General features: G+C 42.8%; 2 protein-coding genes across 2 annotated transcripts in view; one reads left to right on the forward strand and one right to left on the reverse strand.

Annotated features, from left to right (window-relative positions):
• Positions 1-19,405, reverse strand: part of macrod2 (mono-ADP ribosylhydrolase 2) — a 245,342-nt gene that overhangs the window by 160,845 nt on the left and 65,092 nt on the right. The window lies entirely within an intron of this gene.
• On the forward strand, positions 10,622-15,051 carry flrt3 (fibronectin leucine rich transmembrane 3). Its single transcript, XM_071534928.1, has 2 exons — positions 10,622-10,811; positions 11,926-15,051. Exon 2 carries the CDS (start codon positions 11,968-11,970, stop codon positions 13,918-13,920), a length of 1,953 nt encoding a protein of 650 aa, XP_071391029.1. The 5' UTR covers positions 10,622-10,811; positions 11,926-11,967; the 3' UTR covers positions 13,921-15,051.

Here is a 19,405-nt window from a genome sequence, read left to right on the forward strand (position 1 = left end):
CAAAAGATGAGGGGAAAAACAGCCGACGGTGCTATTTGCATGGCTTGTCATTCCCCCACAAACATGCAGCCCAAATGACCACTGACTGAGGCCCCTGGGCTGGCCTAAGCAGCAGGATGTTGGCCTCTTTAGGCTCTGTTGTTGTTGGCTCCTTTTCTTTCTCTGTTCTGCGTCCTAGTCCCAAGAGATGAAGGGGTCAGCCTATCTCTCAACATCTGGGATCTGCATCAGAAAGGAGGAGACCCAGTATCTTACTGCATGGCCCAATAGCGATCATGCCCGTGGCAAGGCCCTCTTTCTTGCATTCATATGCATACAGAGCTGACAAGCTCCTTCAGTGACAGTCAAAGCTTTTTTTTTCTTGACCATACTGTGCAATACGCTGATTCCTACATTTCCATTTATGCAAACCCACACCAACAAAAACCAACATCCTTCTACATATTTACCCATTCACTGACTTTTTTCCATAAACCGCCACATTTCCCTTTTTTCTATCCCTGTCACACACATTACATCCTCTGCAATTCAAAAATATGAATACCTTAGCATAACCAACAGCCCCTCTCAACCACAAATCCTAGTTAAACTGTTGTGATACTGAAAAGCTGCCTGTCAGGATGGCAGAGAGGAGATGAAAGGCCCACAGCAAAGATCGCTGCTGATTGCCTGTAGAGGATGAATATGCAAATAAAGCAGAAGGTAAATGAAAAACAAAGCGGGGGTTTTGGCAGGAGCCTTTTACATGTTCCCCTTAATTTGGCATGGGTTAAGAACCCGGAAAGTCTATCAATAATGAATTCCAGTCAGAGCGAGGAAAGAGACATGAGGGGAAATCAGCCTCCATTTTTCCCCTGTGTGCCCCTGAGCAGTTTTGGGGCCTATTGTATTTCACACAAGCTGTCTCTCTTTCAGTGAACACACAGTAAGCTTAAGTGACAGATAAATGGAAAAATTGAGGGAGATAAAATAATATCCATAACACCTAGCATACACTGCACCAATGAGACTGGGTGCGCGTGTTTTGGCAGACAATCCAGAAAGTAGGGCACCATAGCATGCCAACTGCAAGAGCAGAGAGAGAATCAATTATCTGGTCGAATGTCTGCCTATCGTGAGAGACAAAAATAAGGGTCAGGACAGTCCGCAACAGAACTAGGACCGCATCCACACTTAACAGTTGTTTTGTTGTCACCAAGTCAAAAGCCACTCCAGCCCCCACTTAGCTAAATCAAGTGGTTTAATAAACTTAGCTATGCTGTCCCCCTTCACTAACCCACACAACAGGGCAAGGAAGGGGGCGTCATCGAGAGCCATCAAAGACCTGTCTGTTGTCAAAACACACTGAGATGGTCAGATAAAGTAGATTGCATCCTTGGGAGAGGAGAGCACCTACCCCCCTGAACAAAAGATGGACAGGGCAACAGATTTCCCCCGGTCTTGAGATAACAGAAACCGGACACCCTCGTCCTCCAGTGGGGCTCTTTGTACGTCTGAGAGAGGGCCAATCGGCAGCCGCTGACAGATGTGTCTGCAGTCGATTTAGGGGAGGAAGCCGGTGTGAGGTCAGGCACAGGTTTCTCCGCTCTGTCCCTCTGGAGAGGAGACAAGGATCAAGTCAGGATGTCCAAAACTGACCTCTTCTCACCTTGCAGCCTTTGGCACACAACACCTGGAGCAATATAATAACACAATGAAAACTCATCACCTAGCAGCAAAACATTAAGCTTCAGTGAGAATTTCATGACACAATAGAAATTTGATTTCATACTGGTTTGCCTCCAAATGATTAGCATCCACGCAGGCAATCTATTTGTATGGAAATTCCATTTTGTTTCAAACAAAAGTGAGAGCCACTTCAGTTGGAAAGCAAACAAAACTGAAAAACTCCAGCGGAGGTCTAAGTAGGTTCTGGCAGATGCTCCAGGCTTGAGGGTCTGCTCAATTAGCCACTCCAGTTAAGATGACCATCATGGCTTAAGCATGTGCCGATGTGCCAAGGCCAAAGCTGGAACACGCCTCCCTGTCCTGGCAAAGTAAATGGACAGGAGAGGTCAGCGATGGTCAGTCACTTGGACGCTCGCTCTTGTCTAGTGCCCATCATCCTGATGAAGCCATGACAATTGTTTTGAGTTGAGGCAACATCAGCAGATGAGCAGCAAATGGGAGAATAGGATAACAAAGAAACAGTAGTGTAGAGTGTAAGGTCAGGGATGATAAATGAGCTGTGCTGTTGCCTGTGTCAGGAGGTTGCTTCTGTGGACAGAATTTTCTTTTTTTTTTTAATAAAAGCACACCACAGACTATATTATTCTGGGTAAACCATGTCCATTTGCCAAAGATTCAAAAAACATGCCTTTCCATTCACCTTTTGTCAAAGAAAAATGTCATTTGGTCTTTGTTCAATGCCAGCTCTTTGACAAAAGAAAATAGTTATTTTGCTCTTCTTACTTTCATCCATTACCACTCGGCAGCTGCTCTCTGTTGACAGGCGCTCACGTGATAACTTTCAGCTAGCCATTTTGGTATACCCAGAATGAATAAATAACACCCATCTAACAACAAATGTGTGTTTATTGAAAATGAATGTAGAACCCTCCAGGCAATGACAACCGAACAGTATAAGAGGCTTGAAGTAATTAACAAAAATGAGTAATGACAGTATTGAGCGACATGTGAGAGAGCAATCCCCACATTCGGCGGCGGCGTACTTCTTTATGCTGTGTGACACGCAGATCTGATCATTAGAGCTAGACCCGCCGGCTTGGACAGTAGGCTAATATTCAACAACAGGATGAACTGAGCTGCTCCGGCGCTGCTCCATGCGCTGGGCTCCGGTGTCTGCCTCGTCAGGTAGCCGGAGGGGGAAACACTGGAGATGACGCAGGGCAGGACAGAGTGTTGGCTGGGTCAGCTCTGCTGCACAACCCTTTCACTAACAGGGTGACTCATCGCTGCTCCGGGCCTCTAAGGGAGCAAACCCGCTGTTTGGCTTCATTTTAACATGAAACGGAACACTAAATAGGGTCAAATAGAAAGCAGGGGGAGCAAAAGTCACTAAGACTCAGGTGTGTGTCAGCGAATCATAAGAGGATGACATGCTGTAACCGTATCACATGCGTATCAACACACAGACACGCACACATAGATGAAGGTATATGCACATGCACACATTCATGCACACACAAAAATATGCAAGTGAAAACATATATTAGGAATGAGAACTCTAAAATCTTGTAAATTGTTCTGACTTGCTGAGACATCATATATTCATTACATGTCAATATTAAAAATCAGCCTGCCTGGTATGAATTTCATACATAGAAATAGTTTTTGTTAGCATTTTTTTAAATTTAATTTTATACGTTTAGTGTTTTCAGACAAATCAGTTCATATTAATTTATTGTAAAACATGGGATTTTTTTCTTTCTTTGAGAAAAGTGTATTTTTACCTGTCTAGATGACGGTTTAAAAGAGAAAGCCTGCAAAAGAGATATCAACTGACAAACCTTTAAGTTGATAAATGAAGCTGCCAATGCCAAATAAATCTAAACATAAATTATTCTGACACGTCCCTAGCACATGCACAAATAACGAGTCAACTAGAACCAACATAGCTGCAACACGCCAACTCAAAACAAATCACTGTCAGTAATGGGGCCCTGTGCATCTCTCATTCTCACCAACATGCACATACATACGTTTCCACTTTTTTTCTCTCCCTCTTTTCTGCCAGTGAGCATTGCTTTCCAACCAGTGACTATTCACTCCTCTTTAGTGCACACATCTGACAAGGATTTGAATGCCTTTCCCCTTTCCTCCACTCCCCCTAGTGTAACCATCCAACACTGCACCTTTCTTTGCATCTCTCAAACAGAGGAAAGGCGAGACCAGGGACAGAGAGAGAGAGAGAGGGAGAGAGGGAGAGAGAGAGAGAGGAGGCCCCTCCTCCAGATGACATCAGCGCTCTATTGAAGCAGAGCTAGAGGCAGATACAACTCCACATTTGTATTGAGCTCTACCCATGCACCTCTGCCCTTGCACAGCCTACAGAATGTGTATGTGAGTGTGTGTGTGTGGGGCACCAGTAAACATACCAGATAAAACACAGACAGCTCTAGCCTTGTGAGTGGGGCTTTTTTTTGGATCTGAATTTAAATCCCTATAACCTGGATTGGATTATTATTTTTTCCCACTGTGAAAGAGCCTTTTTAAGAGGATACCTGTTACTTTCATATTTTTTGGTTGATTATAGAGGTAAGTGCGGGTTTTTCTGGCTGGTCTACTGGTGTTTTGGAATGCAGTCGTTTTTATCTTTTTTGGATCCTCGCTGGTTGAGGAAAATAAAAGTCATACAGAATAATCTATTGGTTATGTCCACTTAGTTGCCCTCATTTTTTTCTCGGTCCTGCCGCAAAAGGTTTTCTGTGATATTGTGAGGCGGTTGGGTCAAAGGCTTAGTAACGTCGGTAATGCGTTTACTTACAAAAAAAATTGGGAGTGCACTTTTCTTCCAAATAACCAAATAAGCTCCTCCGCGGGTTTACCTCCAAAAAAACAACTGTTCAGCTCGTCAGATAAGAATCAGATTTAGACAAACAGATTATCCATCTTTTCATCTCAAACCCTCTCATGCTTTCAACTTGCTACCTCGATCCAGTGCTGCGTCCCTCTTTATTCTGTGCGTAACGGGGACCATAAACATTTGATCTCTATTCTATCTCCAGTCTTCATTCCCCTTATTCTTTCTCTCTGTTGAGGCATTTTTCTTATCGTGAAATATTTAATTTTCCTGTTCATAGCCTGCCTCTTTAGACTGGTCAAAAACACAGTTGAAAAGCACTCAGGCAGCAACAGGGACATTTGACATCTTTTCGTTCCCTATTTGCGCTATAGCGCATCTCATTTTAATACTCCTTAGCCTATGGGAAAATAAACAGAGATGGTGCCGAATATGCAAAGACTTAATAGGATTAGGGGACTGTGATTTAGGCTCCGTGTCGTAGTCCGAGCAGACACCCCGGTGCGCGTCTGGAATTGCAGCGCTGATCCGGGAGGAGCGGAGTTGGACGTGGAGGGGCAGCTGGGAAACTCCGCTAAATGCGTCTCTCGCAGCCGGTGGGCGTTTGTGTCTCGACGACCTGGACCTGCTCCTTTTCATATTTTACCCAATCGAGTGAAATTCACTGTGAACAATTGTAAGCTTTTTTTTTTTGCAGACGATGCGGACGCCCCCCCCAACCCCATAACAACCTAGGTTCTGTCAGCTTCGTAGGTGCGCAGTCATGAAGGTCCTCTGAAAATGCAGAGTGAAAAATTCATTGGAGTTTCATATGCACCAGTTCGCACATCACACAGCAAGCAGCAGCTCGTTTAACGCACATAACATAGCATATATTAAAGATGTCTCTAACCAAATATCTCACATTTCTGTAGTCACAGCTCTGTGATAATGAACTGCCATATTAATAGGCATCCAGAAATGAAGCGCGGCTTACAGTAAGATAATACCTTCTGCTCATATGGCCGACTGACAGCAGATTCACCACTTTAATTTCAGCCCATGTTGCTGATGAATGAAAGTCCAGTGTTGATTAGATTCCTCTCTATTATAAAGCTTGCTATTTATCCCTTTCGATCAATGCAATAAAGTGGGCGTTTTGGATTCTCTTAAACATATTTGGGTTCTGTGTCTTAGTGGCAACACCAGGGCATGGACAGTGCTTAATCCAATTTAGCACAGCCACTCATCTTCATCAGATGCTTAGGTCATCCATGCTTTGAATTAAATCATCATGGAAAGTGATTGGCAGAAACAGCTGGATTACAGTGAGTCACGGAGTATTAGAGGCAAACTTGATTCCAATTGTGAAGCAATGTAATGGTAGCCCCTTGTTGTGGAGTCCGTTTGAGAGACAAAGAAATAAATAGCCTGTTAAACATGGTAGACATGAGGACAGACCCAATTGTCTTCAGTGATGACTGCCTGAGGCAAAAGTCCCCAGTCAATTGCTTTCAGAGGGAATTTGCATTTCAGATTAACAACTAACCAGGTCACTACAGACAGCATTTCACATTCCCAGAAAAGTTTGAGCATAAAATATGTCAGTGGTTGTTTTAGGTGTTTTATGTAATGACAATAGGCCTATATTTCAAATTGCATTCTCACTCTGAGGCCTAATTCAGTTCAGTTCATAATTTATTTAGCCACTGTGCAATCTCTCATCATCTATTCCAACCTCCAAGAAAAATAATAATTTCAAAATGGTTAGCAAAAGAAAAGGCGTAAACATGGGTGCAAAGCATAAAGAGGAATATGCTTTGTAGGCGATATGACTCAGGGAAAACTGTAGATGGGCAGGCGTGGAGGTTAACAAATCCCTCTGTATGTGTCTGGCCTGTACTGAGATGGGTTCCCCCATGTAGCTTAACATGGATCTTGGGCGATAATCAGGGGACTTCTGGAGAAGTACCAGGCCATGGTGTGTTTTGGTGTGCGCTTGTCACATATAGACACACACATCTCATCTTGCAGTGCCTACCACCCCCATGTGGGGAAAAAACCATTGCAGCTGCTACAGATCTCTCCTTTCAGTCTGTTACAAAAGAGAGACCCCCGTCTGTCCCAGACCCCTCTCTGCTCTTAATGGGCTCGCAAAAGTATCATCTGTTCAGCACATCGAAAGACAGCACCAGGAGGCCACATACCAAATCTGTGAAACTATCATAGATTTTCGCCCATTTTCTCTCAACTGAAACATGCTCTGTGTCCCTGTGAATTCAGATGTGACCATGAATGTTCCATTGTGTCTCGGCACCACAGTAGGCCGCTGCCTGGTGTCCTGACATACAGCTTAACACTATGAGAGGCAGAGGCAGGCAGGAAGGACTCTGGTAACGCAAAAATTACCCACTGCAAGAACTCATCTCTTGTTCCCTCATCAGTCATGAGCAATGAAACATGAAACAAATAATTTAGTATAAATAGATAAAAATCGACACTCCATTTTGCATTTATACCTGGTCAGTTTGATTGTCTTTAACCAAAATTAGCACATTTATTTGGAACAGAAAATCCTAACACAAATGTAACCCTTTACCTGATGTTCTGTTTTTGTATTTGTGTGTTTATTTAAATCCAACTGATATGCAACATGGGACAACCAGTTCTTAAGCAATGTCATAGACAAAGCACATTTTCAAGAGTGAAATGGAGGAAAAAAAATAGCGTTCAATAACTATACTGTTTGCAATCAATCATAATTCAAAACTATATTATGATTTAGAATGAATAATCAACAGCAGATACAAACAACATTGATTTCCCAATGGAGAACTCTACTGTGGTTCAAAATTAATTTCGAGACTCATGAATAATTTAACAGCCAGCCATTACTACTTCTACAGCTCTTTCCCCCCTAAATGCAACCCATGTAATATTATTCTGTACTTTATGGGACTAAAAGTCATTATAATCTGCAATACTTTTGACAGGCATGAAATTGTTTCTATTTCAGTTTTTCCAATGCCTTTCTCGTTCAGTGTATGACTAGGGGGCACAAAGTCTTAGGCCCTGTTATTGCAGACTAATGTGCACTTATGCGTGTTGAGCTTACAATGGCTATCAGTGTCCGGCTTTGTGTGAGCCTCCCACACTCTCCACTGAAAGGTAACTAGCTGTACACACACACACAATTTTACCAGGATGCTCAATTTAACTTTGCCAGTTCAGATTAAATGAAGCAGAAGCCACTTTGACTGCTAGAGAAATCTCCTGGCGACCAGCGGAGCTTATTAGAACGATGGAGAAAGACATCCATCACTAAAAATGTTTTACCCAACCGCCATCTCTCAAAATTATTGTGTGTGTGTGTGAGTGTGCTGTGGTGTGTGTGTGTGTACGTTTGTGTATGTTGTCAGTGAATGCAATGGGAAAGGCTTAGCAAAATGGACTGTCTAGAATATAGGATTTTTTTTAATTGATTGAATAAAACGTTTTAAAGCCTAAACCCCCTTAGTTTAGGCTACAAGGCCCACATGCTTGCCTTGCAAGGAACAATGGAGAGGGGCCACTCTGCTGAAATCCGATGAGCGTGGAAAAAAAAATAGCCAGCATCTAGGCCTGGCTCTCAAGCTGACTGCCCTCCCTGTATAGGAAGCCTGATCTGCTTGGTTCAGAGAAGCCCCTCTGGTAGATCACCCACACATAAATATAACATGATGCTACGATTGAAGCCTATGATACAGTTTGACCAGTCCTCAACATTTTCTGCACTTAGCTCTTTATTATTTAGATTTACAATGTTTGGTTATGTTTTTGTTTTTTCTGCCTATATTTATATCAGTAGATCTTAAAACTGATGTCATTGCAGTGGTCAAAGGATGGGTAGAATCATAAGGAATGTTTTGCCATATCATATATAGAGCTATTTTTGCAGAGAATCATGCTGTCTCACAACCCTAAAAGCCTATTATTCTGAGTGCAGATAGGTCTTGCTAGGTTCTCTTGATAGACGGAAGTGCAGAGACAATTACTTTCTTTTATGTAATGCTGAGGGTTTAAGTATTCAAATCAAGACTACACACTGAACAGGATTCAGAGGCAGGATAAATTTACAAAATGAGGTGAAAAGGGCTATTTAAAATTGAAATAGCTTGACTAAGTGCTGCATTAAAAGTTCATTCAAACAGACAGCACGTATCCCTCTATCCTTCAGCCATTTTCTAAAACTCTATCACAGAATTTTAGCTTTTTTCCCTTGTCAGGCTCCTTTATTCCAGAAGTTAGTAGAGGTCACATCTGGTGTTTTTCCCCAGACTCTAATCTACTACTAATGTAATACTGGACCGAGGGCCCGTGTTTAGATGGAACAGAAGGAAGGGGGGCGTTATTATTAGACAGCGTCTCAGGAGTTGTAATCGAGTTACAAGCCTCTCAATTCCCTAATCTTCTCCTTGTCATGGGCTACAACTGTTAAATGGCTGGGCCCCTTGTTCCTCATTTACCTTTCCATGTTTTACAGCATACAGTGGCAGCGAGCAGGTTACATGGAGGGTTACATGTAAGGACACAAAGCCATTGTGTTGTCAGAGGAAACATAACATTTTCTTTGGCAAAGGAAATTCTATTTTTACAAACAGGAGCAACATTCATAGAATATAATTAAAGAATGGGGGTGGGGGGAAGGGGTCAAAGGTAAGAGCTAGGAGTGACAGAGGCTACACGGATGGAACGGCTCCCCCCCCATACGAAATTCAAATGGGCCTCATCTGTCATGATTGTCCTTTTGCAGCGTTTGAGTAATTCGGTAAGGACTGGCTGAGGCAGCTATGGGGTCCTCGGTGCTATTTTGGCCTCATCTGTGGAACCTGGACTAGCTTGGTTTAAAACCAGAGCAGATTATTTTTTAAATCTTTGCTCTCTTGTGAAACAGCAAAAGCACAGCTAAGCAGTGAACTGGACTGAGCGGGGCAGAAGGGCTCCACCCACAACCATTGTATCAGGGTCTACATCACATAGTCTTTCGTATGCATAGACATTCTTTCTAGTATCACCATAGAAAAGACGGGTGGTCTATTAGAGTAAAAGGTCAACAGGCACAATCATAGCCGAGAGGAAGGGGTATTCTTTTTATAACAATTCACAATGTAGCAGATAGGCTCGGTTCCCTAGTCCAGTATGAAAGACATTCAAACAGAGCATTCAGATGGGTAATTTTGGCAAATTAGTGGAATCCCTTGGTACATGTAAACTTAATGAGGTTTAGGAGGTCAAAAATAACATCAATGTCACTTTAGATTTCATACTATGAACAAAAAAAAACAAAAAAAAAAAAACAATGGCTGAAATAAGCACTTTAAGTGTTCGGGAGTGCAGAGAACGATACGCCCAAAATTGTTCCCTGATTCAAAATGATGAACTCATAATTCTCACTAACATTTCTTTTTGCAAGGAAATTACTTTGATGTAAAATAAATGGTTTTCATTAATCATAACAGCTTACTCTCTTCTAGCCTCACTAACAACACATTATTTTGTAAGAATTGAATGCAGGTACTAAATACGTCTGCCTCTCTGGCTATTTTTCAGAGCACTATTCGAGGTGTGAGGAGGGCACAGCATGAGTCAAGCTGCAGATGTGTGAGGAAGGCTGGGCCGGGAAGGATAAGCAGCTTGCCCCGTTTTGCTCCTTAGAGGGGAGGAGAACTTTGGTTATCTGCTCCAGGAAGAGGGACCAGAGCCCTGGATTAATGCGTATACAGGCTCAACAAGGGTGGAGAGGATTCTGGGTTACCTGCAGACCTGGAGTACACAAGTGAACAGGCCTGGATTGAGCCTGTGGCACAGGGGATTGGCATGGCTCAGTCCAGCTTTGCGTCAACTCATCATGACTGCCGGGCCTGACAGCAGAAAGGAGCCTTCGCTACAGCTAACCCCTTCTTACACACGGATCACTATAAAACACAAAAAAAATCTAATTTGGGGTTACGGCTGTTAAGCTCAACGATTTCCACACCCATCAGGATTTTTAATATTCCCTGAGATTGCATGCTTTGTCAGTGAGTGGAGATGCTTTTTCTACAGGCTTATCTGCCATGGTAAAGGCATTGAAAGCATGAGCCCCTGACAACACAGAGGAGGTCATCGTCCAAACAAGGATCAGCTCAGCAAACACTGACCAGGTCAGGATATCACCAGAAAAACCCCTCGGACAAACTTTACTCTTAAAAGAGGATAAGAGCAAATTCAAGAGGAAATCTTGATTGGATTTTTGGTGGCTGGAAAGGATTTACCGCATCTTATAAATCAGGTATGACAAATATGGATGGCTATGCCTCTTTCCGCTTCACTGACCAAACCACAATTTCTAATGAGACGTGCAGGAAGAGAGGTCATGGCAGGAATGCATAATTAAAGCAATAAATCAGTATTAGCCTAATTAAAAGGGAACTACACTTCAATAGTCAGGGAAAAAAGAGACAGGAAACCAGTTGGCACCTTCTGCTTTGCACCTTCTCTGCTTTTGTTCATTTCAAGGCATGAAGTAGGGATAGGTGCCACGACACAAAATTCAAAAGATGCACACTTTTTTAACATTCCACAGTCATGGTCAAGATCAATAAGGTAGTGCTGTGTAGGGATAAATGGAGCTCACAACTTTCATCTATTGCTTTGAGTGTGCAAATTACTGCAACCAGGAGTTTAACTAAAATGCACAGAATCCCTCAGAAAACCTGTTCTGCTCAGATCTTAATTTGCTAAAGAATTTTATCTCATTTCTTTTCTGTAAAGAGAGACATTTCTTCCCCACCTAGTAAGAGGCCAGTTAAACCTGAGAATTTGAATAGAGATATACATGGGCAATGATCTAACAGGACTTAAGAGTATGTCGGTTCCACAACAGTTCATCAACAAAGCCTGACTTTGTTCACCCTCATGGTCTGTAGCAATGAAAGGCAGCCTTGAGATACAGAAACGTGTAAAACAACTAGGGAATGCTATTACATTTCGCAAGCCAGGGCCAAAAGCCCAAGCACAGGGATTCAATTCACACAGCTCGCAAGTTGAAGTATTTCTTATCAACAAGAAAGAAATGAAAAAAGTAGTTCTACTTATACATGCAGGTTACTTTCTAAACTTGTAATCCTAGGGAATATCTGTTTTCCTGTAGATGATGTTAAGACAGTTCTAGAACAAGCAGTTTTAGCTTAAAATTGTTTCACTTTATTTTCAATGTCTGGCAATCCTAATAATCAATTTATATCAATTTAATAGGAGGGATTCAAGTTGATTCTTTCAGCAGTTATTTAATCTAGAAAGTGCTGCAGGCAGCGTTTTCAAACAAACAGCAATTATGAGAACAGGAATTTGGCTCTCCTTTAAAGGCCTTGTGCATTAAATGTACCCTTGTGTCTCCTCCCCAGGGGCTCTTGAGTGATTAGACTGCCAGACAACACAGCTTCAAGATGGTGCGTCAATGCAAGGCCTTTATCCTCTTCCTCATCAGGGTCGGGCTGCTGCTGGGTCTTGCTAACCCCCTGGTGACCTCTGCCTCCTGTCCCTCACTCTGCCGCTGTGATGGGACCTTCATCTACTGTAATGACCGTGGCCTGACTTCCATCCCTACTGGTATACCCCTGGATGCTACAGTGCTCTTTCTGCAAAATAACCGTATTAAGAGTTCAGGCATACCTACAGAGCTCCGCAGGCTCTCCAGTGTGGAGAAGATCTATCTATACTGCAACAACCTGGATGAGTTCCCCACTAACCTTCCTCTGGGGGTCAAAGAGCTCCACCTTCAGGAGAACAACATTCGGATGATCACCCATGCCTCTTTAGGCCAAATTCCCTACATTGAGGAACTGCACCTGGATGATAACTCTGTATCAGCGGTCAGCATAGAGGAGGGGGCCTTCAGGGACAGTAACCACCTCAGACTGCTTTTTCTCTCCAGGAACCACCTCAGCACCATCCCTTCAGGCCTACCCATGACCATTGAGGAGCTGCGCTTTGATGACAACCGCATCTCCTCCATCTCAGAGCAGTCGCTGCAAGATCTTATCAACCTGAAGCGACTAGTCCTGGATGGTAACCTACTCAACAACCGTGGGATTGGGGAGATGGCTTTCATCAACCTGATCAACCTGACTGAGCTTTCACTAGTGAGGAACTCACTGACATCGCCGCCAGCCAACCTGCCAGGCACCAGTTTGGAGAAGCTACAGCTACAGGATAATCACATTAATCGCGTTCCGCCTGGGGCTTTTGCCTTCCTCAGGCAGCTGTATCGCCTGGACCTGTCTGGTAACAACCTGAGCAGCCTCCCACAAGGTGTGTTTGAAGATCTGGACAATCTCACACAGCTCCTGCTACGCAACAACCCCTGGCAATGCACTTGCCGGATGAAATGGGTGCGCGACTGGCTGCGGTCGCTGCCTACTAAGGTGAATGTACGTGGCTTGATGTGCCAGGGTCCTGATAAGGTCAAAGGCATGGCTATTAAAGACCTATCTACAGACATGTTTGACTGCACAGATACAGACTTTGGCCCCACGTATGAGACAAGCACAGTCTCCAACACTTTATCCCCCTCTCAGCCCCAGTGGCCCTCATTTGTGACTAAAAGGCCTGTGGTGAAAGGGCCTGACATAGGTAAGAACTACCATAGCACTACCACGTCGTCAGGCAGAAAGATCATCACCATCAGTGTGAAGTCAAGTAGTGCAGATACAGTGCACATATCTTGGAGGGTGTCACAGCCCATGACTGCCCTGCGGCTCAGCTGGCTAAAGCTGGGGCACAGTCCTGCCTTTGGCTCCATCACTGAGACCATCGTGCAGGGGGAGAAGACGGAGTACCTGCTCACTGCACTGGAGCCAGAGTCTTCCTATAGGATATGCATGGTTCCCATGGAGACCAGCAACATTTACCTGTCAGACGAGACACCCGTTTGCATAGAGACAGAGACTGGCTCTCACAAATCATACAACCCCACTACGACTTTGAACAGAGAGCAGGAGAAAGAGCCTTACAAAAATTCCAGTCTGCCTTTGGCTGCTATCATTGGAGGGGCTGTGGCTCTTTTGGCAATAATCATGTTGGCGCTGGTGTGCTGGTATGTCCACAGGAATGGTTCCCTTTTTTCCAGGAACTGCACCTACAACAAAGGTCGTCGGAGGAAGGATGACTATGCTGAGGCTGGCACCAAGAAGGACAACTCCATCCTAGAAATCCGAGAGACTTCTTTTCAAATGATACCCATAAATCACCTGCCTGTGTCCAAGGAGGAGTTTGTGATACACACAATTTTCCCACCTAATGGCCTGAGTTTGTACAAAAGCCCACATAGTGAGAACAGTATTAACAACAGGAGCTACAGAGACAGTGGAATACCAGATTCAGACCATTCCCATTCATGATATTGCGCATGGACATTCATGATGAGTGCGTGACTTGAAAAGAGTGGCTAGACTTTTACAAAACACTGGATCTATAAGACTAAGGAAGCAATGTTCTGTACATTTGCCATATAATTTATATTTAAGGACATTTTATGAAGAGGAAGAACGTTCCAATTGCAGGCTATCACTGAACCATCAGTGGGTGTTGTAACTAACTGCAATTCTATATTTTAGGGATTTGTAGTAATTTGTACTGTATTTCCTTTGCTTAAGGTTATCGACCAACTAAAAGAAACTCTGTGTTCTACTGAGATATGATGACTTGTCAACTGTGAAAGTGGGTTTTCATTGCTGTGTTGAACAATCAGACTTTAGAAAACCTTGTAGTATAAAGCACAGGTCATTCTTTTAACTTTGTGGCTGTCAGAAAAACAAAAAGGCAAAAAAATTACATGACGTAAACTAAGGCACAGCTGATCAATTAATAGGCAAAGCAGGCATGTTGCCCTCTTTAAGGATGAGCAGGCAGCAGCTGTCTCCATGTACCAGAGACCAAGAAGCTTGCTCTGGTATTCACCTGGTATTGAGTAGAAACAACTAGAGATGAGGTGCCATTTCTCTGCTTTCAGTGTGTGAATTCTTTCTTTTCTGTTTGCAAGAAGAAGAAACACAGCACAGCAACCCAAGCAGGGTTCCTGTGTTTCTGATGGGCTTGTGGGCCACAGCACAGGGCGGATAAAGCACATCGACCATTAGGAGCTCTCTGCTCCTCAAATATAAGTAGAGTGGACAGGCTGACACAGAGGACCCCCCACTATCTCTATTTGTATAAGCCAACAATGGCCAAACTACAATGGTGGCATTCTTTAGTACCATGTACCATACGTCATTCTAGACACCAGGCCAAAAAAAGACAGCGCAAAACATGTTGGCTTTCATTAGAATACCACAGTGTCAGCAATTCCTTGTTATGAGTATTATTTTGTATTATTTTCCAATTGAACACAATTTTATGTTGCCACAATTTGAAGTTAATTGTTCTTTACAATTGAAAACCAAAGTGCATTGTATGCCCTTTGGCCAGTCTTGTATGTGCCTTGATCCAATGCTTATTGTATTTAGCTTTTTAAGAAACCAGTGACTTTTTTTCATACACACTTGAATATGAAAAATATTGGTCATATTACAGAATAAAAGTGGATAAAAATAACAAATTGTTTCCTCTTATCTCAAATACAACAAACCCCACTCAAAATAATATTTAGGACTAACATTTTTTCTACTATTATCCCATCATGCTTTGCTGTGATTGCTCAGTTATATTTTTTATCTACTCAGGAGACTTCTGCTATCTTTGTACAAATGAGAACCGCCCTGGAGTAAAAAAGTGGGCTGTAAGGGACCTGTTTTATTCATTCAAATCTCAAATTATTGCCTAGACCCACCATCTAAAAATGCTTGGAGATGAAAAACATAGCCTACTACAGTTTCATCTTTTGCAACGATATGAACTCTGAGGTCTTAGCTCATAGCCATAAAAATGTGCCTCCCGTTCCAAGACATAGTGAACTCTTTAACAATAACTTGGATACTGTTCTTGAAACCCAGTTTTCCACTCCATGGGCAGTCCACAGAGCAACATCTGCTTCAGGCTGCTGTTGTTCTTTCGTGTGGTGAAGCCATGTGTGACTTATCCGATTGGCCAGAGAGGGAAATATCACAGTAGAGTAGAATTAGGCCTGTGGAGAGATTGGACTCTAGGGTTTGATGAGCCTCCCAGGCACCAGGGCAACAGAAAACTAATGACGAGCCACCATATGGAGGGTGGTACAGGCAGACCCTGCTGGGGATGCCAGTCCCTGCAGAGGACGAAGTACATTATATACACTGCTCCAGGCAACACACTTAATAACCTGATTGCTGCTCACTCAGGCCCACAAATAGGTACACATGCAAAAACACTCAAATCTAGCTTATTAGACCATTTTACAACTGGAAATAAACAGAATATCTCATATAAGCTAACATACTCACAAGACACTGGCAGTGACCACACTCTTACACAAAAGCACATAAGCACATGCATCACAAAAACATATCACATACCCACACTCACACACCCACAAGCTCTTAACACAGTGAAAGCTTTAATTACAGTAAGGGGAGCCGCTAAAAGCTGCACAAGTGATCCAAACCTTAAGTATACACTAGCGCTGCCCTGTACACTAAATATATCAGATTAACTTGAAATTAAAGTAAACAGACGGCCTGCTTTTAGAATAGAGAATAGTAATAGTTTCCATATGAATGCTGTCAATATTTTACAGTTTGAACAGTTTTTGGACTGTTCAGCTTTGATCTAATCTTGTGTGAGTTAGAAATCTTGGAGAAAAAAGAAAGTGAAGTGATAAAACCTTGGAACGTTGTTCATTCTTCTTTTATTATCCTTCATTTAGTTTTGTTTGAGTAGAGTATCCTGTTCAGAGATGTCAATAATAACACTTTCGATGGTGGTTCTACAGACCCAAAAAAGAAAAAGCAACATAATTTGAAACTAATGTTCATTCTTTTAGTAAGTTAAACTGCTCAAAAAACCCTTATAGCTTTCTCATCACTAGTATCAGCCTAGCTGAAAATTTGTATGCAAAGATCTCATCTAGTTTCATTGCATCAACTCCTCACTCTGATGAATGAGGTGGCTGTAGAATTGTTGAAAAATTGAGACCGGCTCTATTGCCTGAGCACAGGTCCATATGTTTAGTGATTGCAAGAACCTTCTTCAATCACTCAAAGGTTATTTTTGGGCCAGAAAGACTCCAAAAACAGTGCACCAATGAGATCACTGCAATTTCATTAGCTATGACAGCAACCTTTTAAGCTACCTTCTGCTCTCCAAACTATGAGTTATTGATGGGCTTTGTGGTTTAAGTAAATTACCCGCCTGGTCTTGTAGTGACGAAGTATTGTGATCACTTAAGAGCCCTGAGAATGAGTAAGCCACACTCAAATATTCTATCACCTGCGTGATGAATTACAGTTTAGCTCAATCTGGTGAAAGGAGCACACTATTGTTGTTGTGAATTGGTCAGATTCCTAAGAGAAAATAAATGACTGACTCTAACTGAGCATAATACATTAAACAGAGCAGCTTTTAGTCACATTTTGGGTAACCCAAGTATGAAGCAAAATTGATGAACCAGACTGTTGATGACCCTGTGTGACCTCACTCATCTCACATGACCCTTGACCTATCTCTCCCTTTAAACAATTCCTTAATCACTCACATGTTCTCACTGAGGTCAGACAAGTCATCAAACAACACAAGATGCCACATGCATTTTTCTCCTATGTGACACACATACAGCCTAATTACGTTTGTCTTTTATGTAGCCCAGTGATTAAAACTAATGGGGGCAGCTGCACTGTCTGCCCCCGGCTGCTGTTATTCCTATTGTAATGTACTGGTCAGGCAGCCAGTCACATTTGCATTCCTATAGATGCCAGTATCAAAGCTCCCCTGCATGACCTCATCATGACCAGTAGCTGACCATGGTCCCTCTCCATCAGCACCATTAGGGGGATCGATAAAGCAAAGGCCATGTGACCCTATGACTGATTAGAGGTCAGCAAGGTCAGGTCGGACTCAGTTCAAGGATCTTAAGAGGTGAAAAATGGATGCATTTCTGAGCCAGCAAAACTTCCCTGGCCATCAGGGACTCCCAATAAGCAACCTGTCCATGGTAAGGATGCTCTGCTCAAGAGAGCGCCCCTGGCATTCATTAGAGGGCATTGTTATCAGAGACGCCAGAAAATGTGGGGAGAAACACAAGGAAGAAAAGGTTAGATGTTTAGCTAATGGCTTAATTGCCTTCTGAACCATAAAAAGCATTAGGCTCAGCCTGAGTTGATACAGAGAGGGCCCATTTGACTTTTTGTTCTTCCTATGTGAATTATCAGTGAAATGGTTTATCAACCTGATTAGGCATACTAGGCTAGTGTGCCTTCATAAAAAGTAACAAAATGAGAGAAGCGGCTTGGTTTTGACAAAAGGGCGACTGAATACAAATAATTGCAGCAATATGGCGGCATTATGGAATTATTAATGTTCAGGCAAAGTAAAATAGTCTATAGTACGTAATAGTAAGAACGGGGAAAAGGGATGTGCTATAAAAGCTAAGCATGACTGTTTTCCTTAGGAAGAATTAAGTAGAGAATAAAAAGCCCCTTGTTGATAAACCATTCTAAAAAAGAGCCTGGTCTTCATCTGCAAATATTTCAGTGTTTATTTAGACCAGTATGCCAACAAACAACCCTACTTTCAAAACCAAAATAAAAGCCTTCTCTTGATGAGGCGCTTGTTTTTCCCTCTCCCTTGTATCCTGTCGCACACATCTTGCACATCAAACAGGCCTCTTATTTAATGGCTTCTAAATGCTGAGTGGTGCTGAGGTCAGAAGCCAAGCCAAGGCTCAGGGCCTCCCACAATGCCTGTACTCCTGCCAACGTTAGAAAGTTTGCACGTATGTGTGTGTATGTATAAGACAAACAGAGAGAGAGAGAGAGAGAGAGAGAGAGAGAGAGAGAGAGAGAGAGAGAGAGAGAGAGAGAGAGAGAGAGAGAGAGAGAGAGAGATTGTTGATGCTCTGATATGATGCATTTCTGAGACAGTATGTCAGGTCCTTTTGATTCACTCACACACACCTGAGCCTCTGATGTTTGTCTCTCTGCTCTTTACATAAAAATGTTGAGTGTGCTGTTTCATGTTTAAATGAATCAGCAAAAAACAAACAATGTACACTGCGCACAAGGCTTAAAAGGTGTGTTCCACCAAAAATAAAGCAAATACATATATAGGCCAAAGGTTGTGCACAGTAAAATATGCACAGCAAAAATACACAAAGCGTATTTATAGTTTTCTGTGCGCATCTTTTGGCCTATATATGTTAAAATTAATGCAAACACGCTTTTGTGTGTGTGTGTGTGTGTGTGTGTGTGTGTGGTCTGAATGAAAATATGTATGTGTGAGTTTGTGTTTATGTAAGTGTTTGTGCTTGGGAGAGATTAGGGAGGGCCCCTCAACATCGTCACCACAAACAAGAGACCTCAAGCAATTACACTTACCTGTTCCTGCGACTGACAATGAGACAGTGACTTAGGAAAACCAACAGCCAAAGGCTCAAGCAAAAACCACGGGACGTTTTCGATTCCCAGGGCATCTTAAAATGAGAGACCACAGCATCACTCATTTCAGACTGCATTTGACAATCAAAGCCTCATGCTAACCCAAGCGAATGCCTGCGTGTGTGAGCATGCTTGTGTATGTGTGTGGTGTGTAAGAGGGTATGTGTTTGGGTTTATTTGTGCTTTCACATGTGCAAGTATGAGTGCGAGTGTGCGTGAGTGTGTTTGTGTGTGTGTGTGTGTACAGTATGTGTATGATTGAGAGACAGGGAGAGAGAGAGAGAGAGAGAGAGACGCAGTGGGATGAACGTGAGGATCCAGC

The sequence above is a fragment of the Centroberyx affinis genome, unplaced genomic scaffold (assembly GCF_046629955.1).
Source record: "Centroberyx affinis isolate AG114_WGS23_722 - 3 ecotype Tasmania unplaced genomic scaffold, CSIRO-AGI_Caff_v1 ptg000171l_1, whole genome shotgun sequence".
NCBI classification, from domain to species: domain Eukaryota; kingdom Metazoa; phylum Chordata; class Actinopteri; order Beryciformes; family Berycidae; genus Centroberyx; species Centroberyx affinis.

Coding starts and splice junctions, on each gene's coding strand:
- flrt3 (XM_071534928.1), top strand. CDS start 11,968: ATGGTGCGTCAATGCAAGGCCTTTATCCTCTTCCTCATCAGGGTCGGG.